This window comes from Phocoena phocoena, chromosome 7, assembly GCF_963924675.1.
Source record: "Phocoena phocoena chromosome 7, mPhoPho1.1, whole genome shotgun sequence".
In the NCBI taxonomy this organism is placed as follows: Eukaryota; Metazoa; Chordata; class Mammalia; order Artiodactyla; family Phocoenidae; genus Phocoena; species Phocoena phocoena.
Window position 1 is genome coordinate 48,422,579 of NC_089225.1, and position 17,823 is coordinate 48,440,401.

At 35.6% G+C, this 17,823-nt stretch overlaps 1 protein-coding gene across 11 annotated transcripts in view; it reads right to left on the reverse strand.

Annotated features, from left to right (window-relative positions):
- Positions 1 to 363: 363 nt before the first annotated feature.
- The window catches only part of LOC136125942 (sodium channel protein type 3 subunit alpha), an 80,849-nt gene continuing 63,389 nt past the window's right edge, over positions 364 to 17,823 (reverse strand). For all 11 annotated transcript variants that reach the window (XM_065880945.1, XM_065880938.1, XM_065880944.1 and 8 more), the window contains exons 20-26: positions 9,708 to 9,830; positions 6,789 to 7,061; positions 5,813 to 5,866; positions 4,850 to 4,987; positions 3,696 to 3,800; positions 2,077 to 2,347; positions 364 to 1,559 (exon numbers count right to left, since the gene is read on the reverse strand). In XM_065880945.1, coding sequence (XP_065737017.1) covers positions 364 to 1,559; positions 2,077 to 2,347; positions 3,696 to 3,800; positions 4,850 to 4,987; positions 5,813 to 5,866; positions 6,789 to 7,061; positions 9,708 to 9,830 — 2,160 coding nt within the window. The remainder of the gene's footprint in view (positions 1,560 to 2,076; positions 2,348 to 3,695; positions 3,801 to 4,849; positions 4,988 to 5,812; positions 5,867 to 6,788; positions 7,062 to 9,707; positions 9,831 to 17,823) is intronic.

Here is a 17,823-nt window from a genome sequence, read left to right on the forward strand (position 1 = left end):
CAAATTTTGTAAAAATATTGCAGATATGGAAGTTAAAAATAGAGTGGATGCAAGTACTGTACTAAAAGTGTTTGGTGTAGTTACAATGATCACTTTGCACAACTATCCCTACAGTCTAGGTAGCCATTGAGTTTCTCCTCAGCAGTGTCAGCTGGTAATGAAAACAGCAACCTCTTGTCAGTGTTGATACCCTGACTCACAGAGTTGTAGTGATGGAGAGGTCACTGTCTCGTTATAGGCACTGACCATGAGTATTTGTTAAAACAGTTTGGCATAGACCTCCTCTGGGAGTCCAGTTGACACATAAACTTTACCTTCTTAGGCTGTAAACAATTGATCACAAAGATAATTCTTTGTCCCTTTTTACTTTTGATTTTCCCTCACCTCTTTCCCTTTGCTTTCTTTTTCTGGTCTGTCTTTTCCAAACTTTTCTTTGTCTGGCTTTGTTACACTATCATAGGAAGGAGGAGAGGTGGTAGAGGAACTTCCATCTGTTTTTTCTGGGGTGGAGTTCCCATTTAATTTGTCAATAATCATATCGTCTTTTATAGGTAAGTCAATCCTCCCTTTGATTGCCTCTTTGTTATACTCACTTAATACCGTCTTTAACCTTTGCCTTAAAAGATAACATCTGAAATTACGCTGAATGATAGCAGCAGATACCTCCTCTTGTTTGCGTTTCAAAGTGGTTGTAATGGGCTCATAGGAGACTTTGGAGGGGTTTGATGCCATGAACCGATCTTCCATTTGTATTCGAAGGGCATCCATCTCTCCACTTTCACCCAAAACACGCTTTGTAAAGGCAAATAAAATGTCGAGGCAGTGGATCCTGTCCCCACTGACCATGGGCAGATCCATGGCAATGAGCTGGACTTTGTTTGGTTTTGCTATGAGAAGAGGAGGATCCAGGGCAGCTGCAAAATCAGAGAGCTTGGAGAACTCTATGAACTGGGTGGCATCAGGATCAAACTTCTCCCAAACCTCATAGAACATCTCAAAGTCGTCCTCACTCAGGGGCTCTGCACTTTCTTCAGTAGCAACACTGAAGTTCTCCAGGATGACAGCGATGTACATGTTCACCACGACCAGAAATGATATGATGATGTAACTGACAAAAAAGAAAATCCCCACAGATGGGTTCCCACAATCTCCCTTAACTGAGCTGCCAGGGTGAATTGTGTCAGGGTCACAGTCAGGTGGTGCACTGTTGAGAATAGGTGCTAGCAATCCATCCCAGCCAGCAGAGGTGGTAATCTGGAACAGGCAGATCATGCTGTTGCCAAAAGTTTCAAAATTGAACATGTCATCAATTCCAGCTTCCTTTTTAACATAGGCAAAGTTGGACATCCCAAAGATGGCATAGATGAACATGACCAGGAAGAGCAGGAGGCCGATGTTAAACAACGCAGGAAGGGACATCATCAAAGCAAAGAGCAGCGTGCGGATCCCCTTGGCCCCTTTGATCAGACGCAGGATTCGGCCAATCCTGGCAAGACGGATCACTCGGAACAGGGTAGGGGACACAAAATATTTCTCTATCAGCTCAGCCAGAAACATACCTATGGAACAATACAGAAAACAGCTAAACAGTGAGTATCTTATGCTTATATGAATGCTTTTTCTTTGCAAGGTTAATGAAAACAACAAATTTGTTATGAGTATAAACCTTTACTGTTTGGATCCACTTCCTAATATTACCAGTGAAAGATTATAGAGTTTTATTTAATAATTCTATAATGTCATAAACCAATATGGACTCTTGCAAAATCCTATAAGTTAAATAATCTCACATAGTGGTATGGCATTTTAAGATTATATACACCCAATTACTATGAATAGTTATCCTCGCATATGAAATGTGCCAACAGCAAACAAAGACTATTTCTGAAATCTTCAAATATATTGTTTTCTTTTTTTGAATAGTTAAATTCTTCAGTTAGTGGAAAATGAACAAGAGTGTTGAACTTTAGATCTATACACATTATGATTCTCAGATCTAATTTCCATGTTACACAGGTGATAGGCTTTGGGGACTTTTCCAACAACTGCACTTCTCTGTAAATAAACCATTCTTACCTACAATGGAGAGAATCACCACCACAAAATCAAAGATGTTCCAGCCTATGGTGAAGTAGTAGTATCTGAGGGAGATAAGTTTCAGCACAAATTCTCCGGTGAACAGGATAATGAACACAAGGTTGATCCGGGACAAGACTAGAGTCATATATTTGCTCTGGTCATCAGTTTCTACCATCATGGTGACCATATTGAGGCAGATAAGGATCATGATGCTGATATCAAAAACTTGTCTGGTTACAAAATCAAAGACCATTCCTTGGAATTTGTTCTAGAAGGAGAGGAAGGAGAAGGTTAATATGCATATTTCATAAATATTGATCCATAAAATTGCAGATGAAGTCCTTCTACGTATGGCCCATGGGATGTGCACCCTTCTCACATTACCGCAAACAAATTTGTTAAAAAAAGAGCAATAAATGAAAAATGTCATATGACAAAAACAAAATATAATTGTTTTATTTAGGTCCCATGGGAAGACAAAGCTGAATAAAACATAAATTGGTGGCAACTGGTTGATAATGTGCATGGGCTTTGCTTGATTTTAATAACTGATAATTTTTACAAAAAATAATGACAACTAATAATGAAGATTTACAAAGTAGGTTAATATAGACAGACTTTTAGATGGATGAATATGCCAATTCATTTATCAATGCTTTAGGGATTTTGAATTATAGCTTATTTCTGTCTGTCCATCCCTCAAAATATGTCAGTTGTTTTCTATTTAATTCTGCCTCTTCTAACTATAATATTTAAATGACATTCAGTAAAGTAGGTATATGCCCTTTTGTGTGCCCTCCCTTACATCATCCCTCTGCCCTGCTTCCCCTCCCCTCCCCACCCCCCGCCTGCACCTACTCCAACTACTCTTAAATATAATGCAAAGTGAAGTCATTTATAGGATTCATGAGACCTTGTCAAGTCCCAGTTTTGGCGATTACAGGCTTTGTGACTTTACGTACAGTGTATACCTTCTTTGGGTCTCAGTTCCTTATTCCTTACCCATCTAAGAGGATAGGTGATTTAGAATACAGCTCTGTGAACATAGTCCACCATCTTTATGACTTTCCACTATAATGAAGCTCTACAGAGTATGCATTCTGAATAAATCTTTTGTGTGTGGGTGTATTTGCTGAAACAAACTATTTTGATATACCCTTTTCCTTTCTAAAAACGTTAAAAATATTTCCTAGTCATAACAATGGAGAGAATAGCATAGAGGGAGCCCATGGGTGTAGAATGGGAAGTCTGGAAAACTCCACCTACTTAAAAGGATAAGAGGGTACCATGTAACAAGATCAGAGGAGCTGGAACCAGGTGTGTTGTTGGCAGCAGTAGGTGGCAGCAGGAGCATGAACCTGGCTTTGGAAGCAGTTATTGGGAACCCTGACTTGGAGGTTGTCAACTGACAAACTAAAGAACATTGCCTCATTTTTAAGAACTTAGTAATTCTTACAGTGTAGTAGTTGCAAATTGTGTTACACAGTATGTACTTTACAATTAGGTCATATTATATATTGATGATATCACCTAATATGTTCTGATGCAGAGCACTGCCCAATTTCATCATATGGAAATAGGGCTTTGGAATGTTAAAGAAGATGAGTAATTCTTACTGCAGGCCGAGGTATGGGTTTCTGAGGTTTCTTGGACCCAAGTTTCTTCATTGCATTGTAATATTTTTTTTGTTCCTCTGTCATAAATATGTCTTGACCTCCAAAGTAAAGACATAGTATAAAACTGGTTACAATCCAACCTGTATTACAACAGTACTTTTACAAAAGTATTTCTGAGTCTCTCCTTTAATCCTTTTTTTTCAGTTTTTAAATGGATATTATCCTGCTTCATATAGATTTATCCTGCTTTTCCTTTTTATGTGAAATTCTGAGTACCTTAACATTATGTAAAACCCATAATCACATAAAACTCTGATTAGTACAGGATTCTAATTTGATTATATTACATTTAGAAGGAGGCTCAGGAGTCTCAAATATATTTTCATGAAAGAAAAAAAACCTTAGTCATTTCAGTGTTGACAATTTTACTTCTTTATTCAACACTTTTTGAGCACTTCCTGTGTCTTAGACAGTGCACCCAGTATCAGAACTACATAGATATATAAGACACAGTGTCTATATGCAAACAAACAAAAACAACCCAGTACTGCAGAGATAACAATAATCTGTTTCTGAATCTGTTCCAAGATTCAGAAACAGGCTTTATATAGGGGAGTACCCTTAAGCTAGACCTTAAAGGATGATTAAGGGTTTGCTAGGCAAAGCACTTTAGGAAGAGAAAATATCCTATGTGAAGTCATGGAGGGAGAAGAGCATGCCTTGTTCAGAAAAGGGCAGAAAATCCATGTAGCTGTGTATGTAGCAAGTGATAGTGTTAATGGTGGGTACCTGAGCAGTAGGGAAGTGCATATAGAAAGTGTGGTGTGGAAGAAGATGAAGCAGGAAGACTGGGTGGAGATAATTCCTAAAAGCCTCTGTAAGCAAGGGTAAAGCATTGAGGCCCACTGGATGTTTTGAAGCAGTGGTCATATTTTTGAGTCAGAAAGACATTACAGCAGATCTGCAGAGGATGAATCTGGAGAGGAGCCACCAGTTAGAGGCTGGACTCCTCTGCAGCTGAACTGACCACATAGTGAATGGAAGACAATTTAAAAATGATCTAACTCCGTCATGACTATGAGTGTCCTGGTTATTTGGATGTAAAACAGACAGAACCTCAGAATGGAGAAAGGTGAGAGCTGAGGAATACTTATCTTCTTTTTCTGTTGGTTGAAGTTATCTATGATGACACCAATGAATAGATTCAGAGTGAAGAATGACCCAAAGATGATAAAGATGACAAAGTATAAGTACATATACAGATTTTCTTCATATACAGGCTGAAGTTTAACCTAAATAATATTGAAAATATGAAATAATATTTAAAAACACAATAAATACTTGAGCTAAATTAAAAATTTGGTGAGTGTTGTTACTTACTATAGAGTTATTTTTGCCTTGACCTGAGATACTGTTCTGCAAAAGCAATTCTTTTCTCAAATTAGTATGACCTAATATAATGAAAATTTGTAATTTTACGATTGTTCTTAAATCTATTTTCCCATTGTGGCTTACCTGTACCTATTCTTTAGAGTAAGTAGCAGTGGTATAAACAAGGCAAACATTTTGAACCTGTTATTAGTCTTACTATAATTTTTTTTGCAATATTTTCTCCTTGGGTTTGTAAATGCTAGCTCTTGGAGATAAGGCTTTAATAACAGAACATCAAATTCTAAGAGAAAAATTCAGCGTAAACAGATATATTCTGAGGAACTATTTTTATTCCTATTTTCTAAATTGAGTTTCCCTGAAACTTGCTTGCTTTTATCATATTTTTGGAAGCTGTTTCACAGACTCTGGTTTATCATACTCTCCAGGGATAGGGAGAGACAAATTACTTCCCCACTGAGCAGCTTTCCCAATCTTAAGAGTCTCATTTACTGGACCAATCTGATTCTTCTAATCCATGCAGTTAGATATCCTTTCATATTAGATCTATAATAGACATATGTTAACCAAAATATCATTTATATTGAAGTGAATTGGCTTAAAAAGAGAACTTCTATATGCAGTTATAAATGTTCTGATTGCTTCTAATATAAAATTCTGGGCCTTTCAGTTAAATTATCACTATGGAAAAATCTAGTAGCTATAAATAGTATTTGAATGAAACTTACATCTCGTGAATCAACAGCTGCATACATAATATCCATCCAGCCTTTAAATGTGGCCTGTAAACAACATATATTTGAATTCTGCATAAAAACCTAATCCAAGAATACTCATTTTACCATATGAAAATATGATAGTGTTATTAAATATAACTTTTTGTACAATATTATGAAATATTCTACAAAGAGATTGAAATGGATTGAATGAAGAAATGAAATTGAAATAGAACAAGATTTTATTTCAAAACTGGAACTCTTTTTCTTTGTTTGTCATGGAAGGTATTTTGTTTTTTTCTACACTAACATGTAACTAGGTGAAACTCTCATCTCAGTCTCAAATCCCTTTCAAAAGGTAAGCTCTATGATTCAAACCTCTTGTGTGTTTAAACACTCAACTGTTTTCATTAAATTCTTGATTAGTTAATATACTGTCAGTTAAGTCAAAATAATTAAATATTACACATTTTGAAATCCACTCCATAAGATTTGCATTTCCACACATAGTAGAATTATACTCCTTAGATCTTGGTACAATTATCTGTACATTAATCTGTACATTATCTGTATCTGTGTGTTAATTAATTAATACTTAGATTAATACATAGATTAATAATCTATACATTTAATTAATCACTACAATAGATACGTTATTATTTTAATACATATAATTGCTTCTTTGGCATTTATTGCTACAGAAAATTAAAAATGGTAATAGCACAATAACACTCAATAATAGAGTAAGAAAAGACAGGAAGCAGAAATATAAAATCACATTAAAACATATTAACAACTGAACACTGGGGAAACTACATTTTTAAATCATTGCAAAACATCTTCTTTAGTCAAGTCACGCTAATAGTACAGGTGTTATCATCAACTACTTTCATGCTATCAGATATTAATCACTCAAAGAACATCAGAGAAATGATTTTACTTGAAACATTTTGAAAACGTATTCAAAACTCATACAGTAGGCACTTACCACTTGAAGCAATGCGAGATAGCCAGCGCCAACATTATCAAAGTTTACTTTCACATTTTTCCACCGAGCTTTCTTGCCAAGAGCCTGACAATCACTCAAATTGTTAACTTCACTAACTTCAAACATGTTACCAGTTGTTGTGTTTACACAGTGGTAGAACTTGCCAGCAAACAAATTCACACCCATGATGCTAAAGATCAGCCAGAAGATGAGACAAACCAACAGCACGTTCATGATAGAGGGAATTGCTCCAACAAGAGCATTCACAACCACCTAGAAGAGGAGATAAGGATAAGGCAGTTTACAAATTGTTAAAATGGAAACCATTTCTTCCATTATTTATTCAATATAAAATGGGTGTGAAATGAGTTAAATAAAAATCTAGGTGGACAAGTTTGTTTCTTCTGATATTTTCTAGGACATATTCGGTAGGGGAAAACAAACAGTGACACACTAAAGAGCTAAAGGATTTAAAGAGAGCAAAATATGCCAAAGTGTGAAAAGAAATAAACAAAAACCTGATATAGTAAGATGGAATCAGAAAATGTTTGTATGCTGGGGATAAAAAGAAAAAAAAATGTATTAAATACCAACAAGAAATAATCATCATTCAACAATACCTGTTAACTTTCAGGTGTGTTCATGAATGATTGATGATTTGAAAACATGGTTAAACAAACCCATTACAAATAAACAAGTATTAATAATGCCTTAAATCTGTATCACCAGATCAAGTTAACTTTTGATGAAGATGAAGAATGGTATAAGGAATTTACAAGGTCCTTTTTCCCCATATTGATAATTCCTAATTTTAAAAAAGTATATTAAATTAGGAAATTTATCTCTGGACATAAATTACTGAATGTATTCCCATTATTATTGATCCAAATCTCTTAAATGTTCACTTCAGGGCACATTTTACTTCACCAACCCAGGCCAACCTATTTCATGAAGGAGAAATTCAGTCATCTTTCTCTAAATTCAGAAGAGATTAATGTGTATTTTCAAATCTCTAGTGATTTGTATCTTTTCTTATCTAATTAATCTAGCTCATACTGGGATTATTTTGTTAGGCACTTATATTAAATGAAACGATTGTTTTATTTTAAAATACTGAAACATTATTTTAGAAATCAACACCAAAGAATTTTAAATTAATATCAAAACCTGAAATCCAAAATTGTAAAAATTTCTTATGCTACTTGAATCTTATTTCATTTAGAAATTGTCATATATATTATACTGAAACCGGGTTTTCTTGGCTCTAAAATGTGTGTAAAATGACCTCCCACAAGTTCTCTTATCATCAAATAAATGCATACCTTTTATCATATTTTATACCTAGAATGTTAATTCTGCCAGATGACAAAATTAAAAATGCCAAACTAGAATAGTTTTCAGATTAGAGCAAACCTGGAAGTTTTCTATTTTGTTCAATAGCTGTCTCCCCTCAAAAATGAATTATTAGGGCTTCCCTGGTGGCGCAGTGGTTGAGAGTCCACCTGCCGATGCAGGGGACACGGGTTCATGTCCCGGTCCGGGAAGATCCCACATGCCACGGAGCGGCTGGGCCCGTGAGCCATGGCCGCTGAGACTGTGCGTCCGGAGCCTGTCCTCCACAACGGGAGAGGCCACAACAGTGAGAGGCCCACGTACCGCAAAAAAAAAAAAAAGAATTATTAATATGAAACCATGCAGCCAGATGAAGGCTTAAATAATGTGAGTGATGGTGAAAGATTGGTGTGGAAAAAACCTGAAATTACATAATCATTTTTATTAATTTTATCTTGTCTTGTGACTTTATCAAGTAGCAATGAAAGAAAATTATAATGTAAAAGCAAGTATTTCTTTGCTTACAGTGCATCTGGAGAGTGGTTTCATTCTTCCTGGTGAGTGAATCTCAAAGTCAAAACTGAAGTGTTTTTATCGCTTAAACAAACCACCTCCTAACATAAAAGCCCCATGGCATAGAAGAAATTCAGTATCCATGTGCATTTGCAAGCTGGATTAAACAAAGCTGGCCTTTGTGCTAAATAGTATTTTGAGGGGCGTGGCAAGTAGATGTGTATATAAGTGTGTATTTTATGTTTAGATGCATAAAATATACACTAAGGAAGAGAGCTGGAGAGGAAAATACAAGTGCTAATGGAAAAAGTGAACCTCATTCAGAATGCTCACTTAAAAGGGAGATCTATGAAACAAACCCCAGGGGTTGCCTTCAATGCTTAGTTAATTATCCTAACCCCTACTTTGGTTGCTTAGGATATATAGATTTTGTCAGAGGCTACAATTTAGTGTTGTTTTCTTGTACAACAACTTTTATTACTGATATTAATTGAAGAAGTAGAGCACACAAAAACCATTCTATCTTTCATTCATTACTGGTAATTTTTTAGAAATCAGACTACCTACTGAGAGGAAGAAAAATCTCCTCCTAGGATGAATGTCAGTAGTAAATAATTATAAAATGCATAAGCAATGAAAAGAAATAAATGGCAACACATAGGTTTTACTTGTGGAAATATCCTTGAACTGTCACCAGAAGACTTGGATTCTAGTTCTAGTTCTGCCACAAACAATTTTTGAGGGCCTGTTTTAGTTTCAGGAGGCTAGGCTCAGTGATCCTTAGGATTTCTGCTTTGAAATTTTATAATTCTATGAAATAAATATCAGAAGAGTATGGCAGCCCTCTGTATCTAAATCATTACCTACACTTAATTTTTTTCAACAACATGTTTTATTTAATTAATTAATTAATTTTTTGGCCGCACTGTGTGGCATGTGGGATCTTAGTTCCCTGACCAGGGATTGAACCTGTGCCCCCTGCGTTGGGACCTGGAGTCTTAACCACTGGACTGCCAGGGAAGTCCTTACATTTAATTTTGACATGAATCATCAGAGAACCTGTATTTTTCTTACCCTCATGCCTTCAAACCGGGATAAAGCCCTCAGTGGTCTTAAAGCTCTTAATGTCCGTAGGGATTTGATGGCACCAAGTTCTGAGTAACCGAGAGCATTGGCTACCAAGCTAACCAAAGAAACCTAAAGAAGAAACAAATATCAGTCAGTCCACCAAGAATATATCTATTCTTTAGTGCCAACCAAATAAAACTTCAGACATACCTTGGCAGCCTTTATATTCCACATAGTGTGATCATCTTACATTACCAGCCTCATATCATATTATTGCTTTTCTTATCAGTGAAACTGGAGTCTTTGCCCATTTATATAAACATCTGTAAACCCCTCCAGTTAGATATTTTACCCATGGAGCCCTTTTCAACCTGTGCATACACCACTGATGATTTGGGATTTGATTCAAAAGCCATATCCTCCACGGATCTGGGCTTAATATCATTGATTAGAAACCATGCTTTGCTTCCAAATTTATGTAATATCTTGGTTATGTGTATTGGAGGCATTGACCATGTAATAGAGTCAATAGGTTAGATATCTTCTCTCCCCTTTTAGGTCACATTAACTTTTTATGGGCTGAGATGAAGCATTTTTCTTTTAACGTTCCTAATAATGGCTGGTTGAATATGTTTTAGTCAATATATGTTGGATAAATAAAAAAAGAATAAAATATAACCTGGAAAAACATTTTATCAGACCACATAGTTTCATAGTAATGAAAAATATTTTATCTAAACTACTGGACTTACAATTTAAAATACAGTACCTCTCATTCAGAATGATAATACATCTTTCTGATATTTACACAAATGCTAAATTTTACTTAAATATATGAAAGGTTAAAGAAGGTTAAATGTTAAAGGTTAAAGTCCCTTCCTTTTGAAGGTTAAAGGTTAAAGGTTAAGGTTAAAGGTTAAAGAAGGTTAAAGTCCCTTCCTTTTGGGAGGAAGAGACTTTATTTGCTTCTATTTTCTTTCAATATAATAACATTTGTTGAAAATTTACTATATGTTAGTTTCTGTTCTGAGTGTTTTACATGTATAAATCTCAAGAAATAGGTACTATTACTTTTGCCTTTTCACCAGTGAGGAAGTTGAGTTTCCCCCACACTCCCCCCTTCAAAAAAAAAGAAAAAAGGAGGTACAGGTAGAAAGAGGTGAAGTTAGAATCCAAGTGATCTGACTTCAAAACCATATATCAACCTTTTTCCTCCATTATCAAAAATTCATTCTTAATCTGAACCACAGAACACAGAAAATGACTTGTATGATTATCTTCTCAATTCTTGCAAGGATTTTATATTACTAGTCCTCTTCTTGATGCATCGGAGAGAGGTTAATTTACTACATCCACTGGATGGCTTAAGGGTCATGGTGTAAAGGTGACACCAAAACCAGAACTGAAACTTTACAGGCAAATGGAGCCACTGTCCCCTCATTATTTAATTTAACATTCATCTCGCAGAATTGAACAGAAAAATAAATGACTTGAATGGTAAACTTCACTAGTGGCAGTATAATTTATCAAGCTATTCATTTCTGTCTAGTGTTCGCTGCTACAGAAGAGTGGAAAGATGGGGAAAGTTATTATCAGAGAACGCACAGGCTTCTATATTCTGGGCTCATTTGCCTCCGGAAGCATTCACAGCTTCTTTAAGTTTCTGGAGCTGCTTTCTGAAGACTTCCCTCATCTTCCCAACCAAGTCCTCAGACTTGGGCATTTAAAGGGAAGTGGCTGCAAATTTCTCAAGACCCTGATGTAAGGAAGCTCACTCTTTGAAAGGAAAAGAAAGGTAATGGTCAGAACCAGGAGGTTCTGGAAGAATAGCAAGTTGTGGGTTCAAAGCTGAGAGGTACCACTTGCACACTGGGGCGGCTCTGTGTGTTGCTAGAGAAGCTGCATTTTAGTGAATTGCCCTCTTTTAATGGATTTCATGTCATTTTGTGTAGGACAAAAACTCATCTTATTGAGTTAAGTATTGTGAAAAACTTAATATGCTTTAAAGGCAATTTTGAAATAAATAATTTTAAAGATTTTCAACATACTTAAAATTGAAAGATGATGCCTTATGTTGGTAGGGTGCTTTAAAACTTACAGTGATCTTTTTCACTCGTTATCTGTGTCTGAGAGTAGTCAAATGACTAGTCCAAGAAAAGGTAGCAAGGGGCAAGCGCATAACTGGAATTTCTGTTTTCAAGTCCAGTGTGTTTCCCATCTCAGCAACTTTGTCCTCGACCTTTCAATACACAGTGTTTTAATCTTAGTCTCTTATGCTAAACACAGAAGGCATTCTTCCTAATGTGTGCAAAGTGTAACAGAAACTCTTTGCCAAAAACTGAATTTTTAGTACAAATTTACATGATCCTAGATACCTTACTACCCAGAAAATATATGAAACCACAGGGGGTGGTTTAGTTGTCATCCACACCCTTCCACAGTCCTGTGGCAGTTGAGACTGAGAAGGAAGGGAATAATGCAGGAGGGAGTTGACGGTTCTGAAGAAGACCCTGGAAGTCCTGTGATTGTTTAATGAACTAAGTGATATGAATTTATTTCCCTTAAAATGGCTAAAGATAATTTTTTAAATTCAGTATAAGCAGTTAAAAGATTAAAACCATATGATCACCTCCATACATCGAGATGATACATTTCATTGCAAAGACTTGCATAATTTTTGATGGAGAAATTTAGAAGCATTCTCATTAAAACCAGAAATAAAAAAATATGTCCACTATCAACATTATTATTTAACACTTTCTGGAAAAAGAAATAAGAGCTATAACAATTAGAAAAGTGGAAGAAGCCATTATTTACATATATGTTATTGTTGACCTCAAAAAATCAGGGGAATAAAGTGAAAAACTATTGTAAACAATAATATAATTATTTTCGGTTGTAATATATTTTTTCATATTAATTTTTTAAAGTTTATATGTGTCTTTTGAAACTACACAAACTTTAAAATATTAACAAGGAAAAATAAAAGTATAAGAATAATCTAAAATATTGTTTTAAGAAGAAGAGCAATCAGAAAGGACAAATTCCACCTGATATTAAAGCTAATTATAGATCTACAATAATTAAAGCTGTCATATTAGTAGGCAAAGAAGTGAATTAAACAAACCCAAATTAGACGCAAGGCATACTGGCATACCAAGATTTAACACATAGAAAAGGGTAGCATTTTAAATGAGAGGTGAAAGAAACAACTAAAATGAGAAACCATTTTGAGGAAGATAGAATTGGAGTCTCACCTCACACCTTACACCAAAATAAGTTCCAGACTGATCAAAAATTCAAACATAAAAATGGATGAAGAAACAAAACTCAAACTGTAAAGCTGAGGGAAAAAGCATGACAAAATGTTTTAATAATCTTTAAAGCAAATGGCCTTCTAAGCATGAGAAAAACCAAAAAGGGAGAAAAAGGCTGGTAAATTTGACTAAACCAATATGAAAACATTTTCACGTGACAAAAAAAAAGCTCAAGAGACAAAAGCCCAAATCAGCAAAATAGTCATACCACATGTGACAAAATAGTAAATTTCCTTAATGTAAAAGGAGATCCTACAAATCAGTAACAAAAAGGTCATTAACCAAATAGTAAGACATACAAATTCCATCTAAACTTTCATTTTAATATATTTGTTTGAACAACATATTTATTTATACTCCTTATTGAAATTTAACTCGAAGGAAAGCAAAAGAATACAAAGAGAATGCAAGAAGAGACAAGAAGAAAGAGAGTTCTAAAAAAATTCTGGAGTTTGAAAAAATAAAGCACACCGGAATGATTACTTTCTCAGCAGAGCAAAAGCAGCAGCAGAAACCCAAGTGCCTGAAGTAAGTCAAATTGTTCCAATGGACTCTGAAAAGGCTCTGGACATGGAGGCCCTGTGTTCTTCTAAGACAGGCGGTAATGGATGGCACTGAAAACAGAATCGATTCAAAGTCTCTGTATAGGAAAGCTGGACATTCTTGAGTCCCTTCACCCACCTTTCTCCAGCCCTGCCAGAGAGCAGAATGGTGTAATACTCCTTCACGGCTTACAAAGTAAAATCTGTATTTGTTACAGAGGTCAGAACGTAGCAACAATAATCCACATTGTGGTTGGGTTTCCTTGTGAGACCACAAAAGCCGCTTTAATACATCATGCAATGGAGGGTTTTCCATTAATAGTACCATAGGGTTTAAATAGCATGTAGACTAACTCAGTATTTCCTAGAGAAGGGCACCTAGAGTTTCAGATTGCTAAGGGCATACCTCCTTCCTTCTACTCCAGAACAGTCGGCTAAGCGGCTTCTAAAATGGGGCTCAGGTGATGGTGAGGGAACAGGTACAAATCTTTCATGGAAGTGGTGCTCTTAACGAAGATGGGAGGTTGGGGATACTGGAGATGGCAGGATTTGATCAGCTGGGATGGGTAATATTTATGGTAGGAATGGAGTAAAGACCATCCAGTGTCTGAGAAGTGAAGAGCAGTTCGTATGCAATGTCAGTCAGAAATGAAAGTCCTTACACTTTTATGTAACGGAGGTCTGTAACTCAAGGCTGCCTCTTTGCTTTTGACATTCTCCTACTTTTATCTTAGGCTTTTATAGTTTATTTATTTGTCTATAACTTTTTACATGATTAGAAAATTCATAATGCTCACCAGACATGTAAAGTGAGCATCTTGGTAATTATGGTATTTGTGGCAGAGGGAAACTGGAGATAATCTAAGTGTTCATTCCTGGGGAATGGATGAGTAAATTCTGGTGGTGCATCGCTGGGGACTGCACTGTGGCATGTAGACACCATGGGTTCCATAGGAATTTCATTGAAATATTGCAGACACCATTTTTTTAAAAATGAGGACTTTGAATCAGGTGATTTCTAAGTTTACTTCCTTGCCTGGAATTCCATAATTCAGTAATTTCAAGACGATTAAAGCAATATAATGCTATATGTTATTCATGTTGAGAAGATAAATCACAGTATCTTTACTAATGGAGGCATCATCTTTAATCAAGTACTCTACTGGTAAAATACTAGTAAAAGTGCTAGTCTGATTGATAGTGAGCATGATTACTTATGGGGTATGTAATTGTGAATCTGTCCTTAGGTTTAATTATTGTTTTTTTCTAGGAAAATAGGAATTGTTTTTGACATTTTACTTAATGAACATATGTTATATAGTCACTTAATAGCTAAGTAATTACTCCGTGTCTCAGTTTCCTCATCTAAAAAATTGGGATCATAACAGTGGATACCTCAGTGGTTGTTGTGATGATTAAATGAATTAAAGCAAAGGTTAATCGTTATTAATATTATACATGAGAGCCCTTATCTGCCTTCAGTGTCACTGCTTAGAATCTTAGCAGTGATGAGCTGGTATGATATCCCATGGGAAGGCTTTTAGAAAAAGAAAGAGACATGTGGATCTTCCTAAGGGAGATATTTAACAAGGTCATGACTAGAGGCAGGGAGAACATTTATAAAGCAGCTCAGTGCTTTGTGACCACCTAGAGGGGTGGGATAGGGAGGGTGGGAGGGAGACGCAAGAGGGAAGGCATATGGGGATATATGTATATGTATATCTGATTCACTTTGTTATAAAGCAGAAACTAACACACCATTTTAAAGCAATTATACCCCAATAAAGATGTTAAAAGAAAAAAAAGCCATTGCTTGGTCTAGTTAGTCATTGTGATGTTGGTGTGTTGTTGAAGAGGAGGGTCCAGACCTCCAATTCATTTTTTAGTTGGTAATTGGAAGTAGAATTTGCTGATTGATTGACTGTGAGGGGTGAAAGAAAGGGAGAGGCTGAAGATGACATTTAGCTTAGCTTCATAAATATACCACTACCAGACTAAACAGGACATTGAGGAAGAAATGCATGACTGGAGGGAAAAAGTAATGAATGTACTCAGTCAGGAAGAGGATAAGTAGTATTATCTAGGAAGCAATTAGAAATGTGAATTGGGGTTTAAGGAAAGACCAGTATTGGCTAAAAGTCATAATCTTTTAAAAACTGGAATATAGACTTTATGCTATTAAATTAACAGGATTATCTCTTTTAACCTAGCCAGTGAAAAAATTTTCTTATTAGTAAATTGATAATGCTAAAAGAATTAAATTCTTCCTGAAAAGGAACAAAGTGAGTCATTCCTATTAGGAGACATTTGTAGAAAAAGCCAAAGCACATACTAGACTGTTTACATGGAAGTATGTTTGAAGAGAGATCAGAAATTGATATCAAATGACAATAATTTATAGCAATTCAGTTCCTTTACCTCAAAGTTTTAAATTTAATCAAATATTTCCACAAGAGCTCCAGGTGAAATTCAAGGCAGATGTGCACATATTAGCAAGGCATCTTATTGTTTTCATTCACCACCACCAAAGGCAGCCACCTTCAGAGTGTAATGTGGGAACTCTTTGACTAGTGCAACATGACATTTTACATATATCTGTGCTCTGTTGAAAAATATGGGGCAAAGAAAGAGCACAGTGCTAGACAGAGGTACCTCTGACCTAATAGCTGTGTGACATCTCTAAACCTCATTTTATCAGTAGCAAAATAGAGATAAAAATAAGAATTACATAACAGGATTGTTAAGAGGATTAATAAATACTGTATAATTAAAAAGAGATATTGATAATGAGGTTGGTAATGTAGGGGTTAGGAAGCACAGTCATTAGAGCCAGACTCCTTGGTTACAAAATCCTGCTTAGCCTCTTCCTTATTTACTGTGTTTACAAGTAACAACTTTTCTTTGTCTTAGTTTCCCTATCTGCAAGATGAGAATAATTATGGCTTCTAACCATAGAGTTTTGAAGATTAGATGAATTAACATATGTAAAGTGATTTTAGCAGCTGTTGTACACAGTAAGCATTAAATCAGGGTTACCAATTTTCTTTATTATTAGGTAAGGCTCTGAATTAGTGCTATTCCCACAGTAAGTGTTCAGGAAGTGCTAGGCATCTTATTGTGGCTACTAATATTAATAACAATTCTGGCTTCATTATTGAGGATGCTGATATGTCAAAAATAAATGTCAAGAACAGCCAGGATCACCTGATTCTAGAGGTTGATGGCAATTGTAAATACATATTAGAATCAGAAAATGTCCCTATTCTCCTTTTGTTCACTTCAGCAGAGCAGCTGATGAGGATTCTAAGGAGCCCTTGAGCAAGCAGGATGTCTGAGTAGCAGACATCAAGCATCTCATTTCAACCACATCAGCAACCTGTGCTGTCTCTAAAGTGGAAATCACTTGTGGCCAATAAATATTTCATGATGGTTGAATCTTTACCAAGAGTGTGTTTTGGAAACATTAGCACCTTAGGGTAATTTAGAACCAACTTTGAAGTTGTCATGATAGATGCTCAATGAATTTTCTTAGGGATGACACTTATGCAAAAATCCATAAGGACCATAAGAAATGTGAATTTTTTTCAATAAATTATGATCACATGCTTAGTTCAGTCTATGGATAATAATAGCATCTAAAGTATAGCTTGTATAGTTATACAGGATAGTTTGGTTTTCATATGAATATAGTATCTTTTGCCTTTGGATAGGAGAAAATAATTATACAGAGTTAGAAAAAGTGGTCCATCTAGTGTGCGATTCTGACAACAAAGGCATGGGTTAAGTTGTCCTACTTGATTCCAACCTGAATTATCATACTTGCTGTCTCTATCTCTTCACCTCCATTCTTCCTCAATCTTACCAATATTTCTAGTACTTTATCTCCATACTTCCATGAGACATCTCTTAAATATGACAGCAATGACGTCCATTCTGCCAAATCTAAGTGTCATTTCTCAGTACTCATGTCACTTGATCTCCTTGCAGCCTTTTGATCACAAAATTGATCACCTCTCCTTTGGAAAAACCCAACTATCCTCCTCTGGGCTTCTGTGATACCATGTATATTTTGTTTTCCTTTTTCTTCTAATTGCTAGTTCTCAATCTAATTTACTGGTTCCTTCTCTTTTGCCCAACTTCTAAATGTTGAAGTGTCTCCAGAGTTTGGTCTGGGCTCTTTTGTTTGTCAGCTTGCATTCTCTGCCCAGGTTCATGATTTCAAATGTCATCTCTTTCCTGATGACTGCCAAATCCATAATCAGG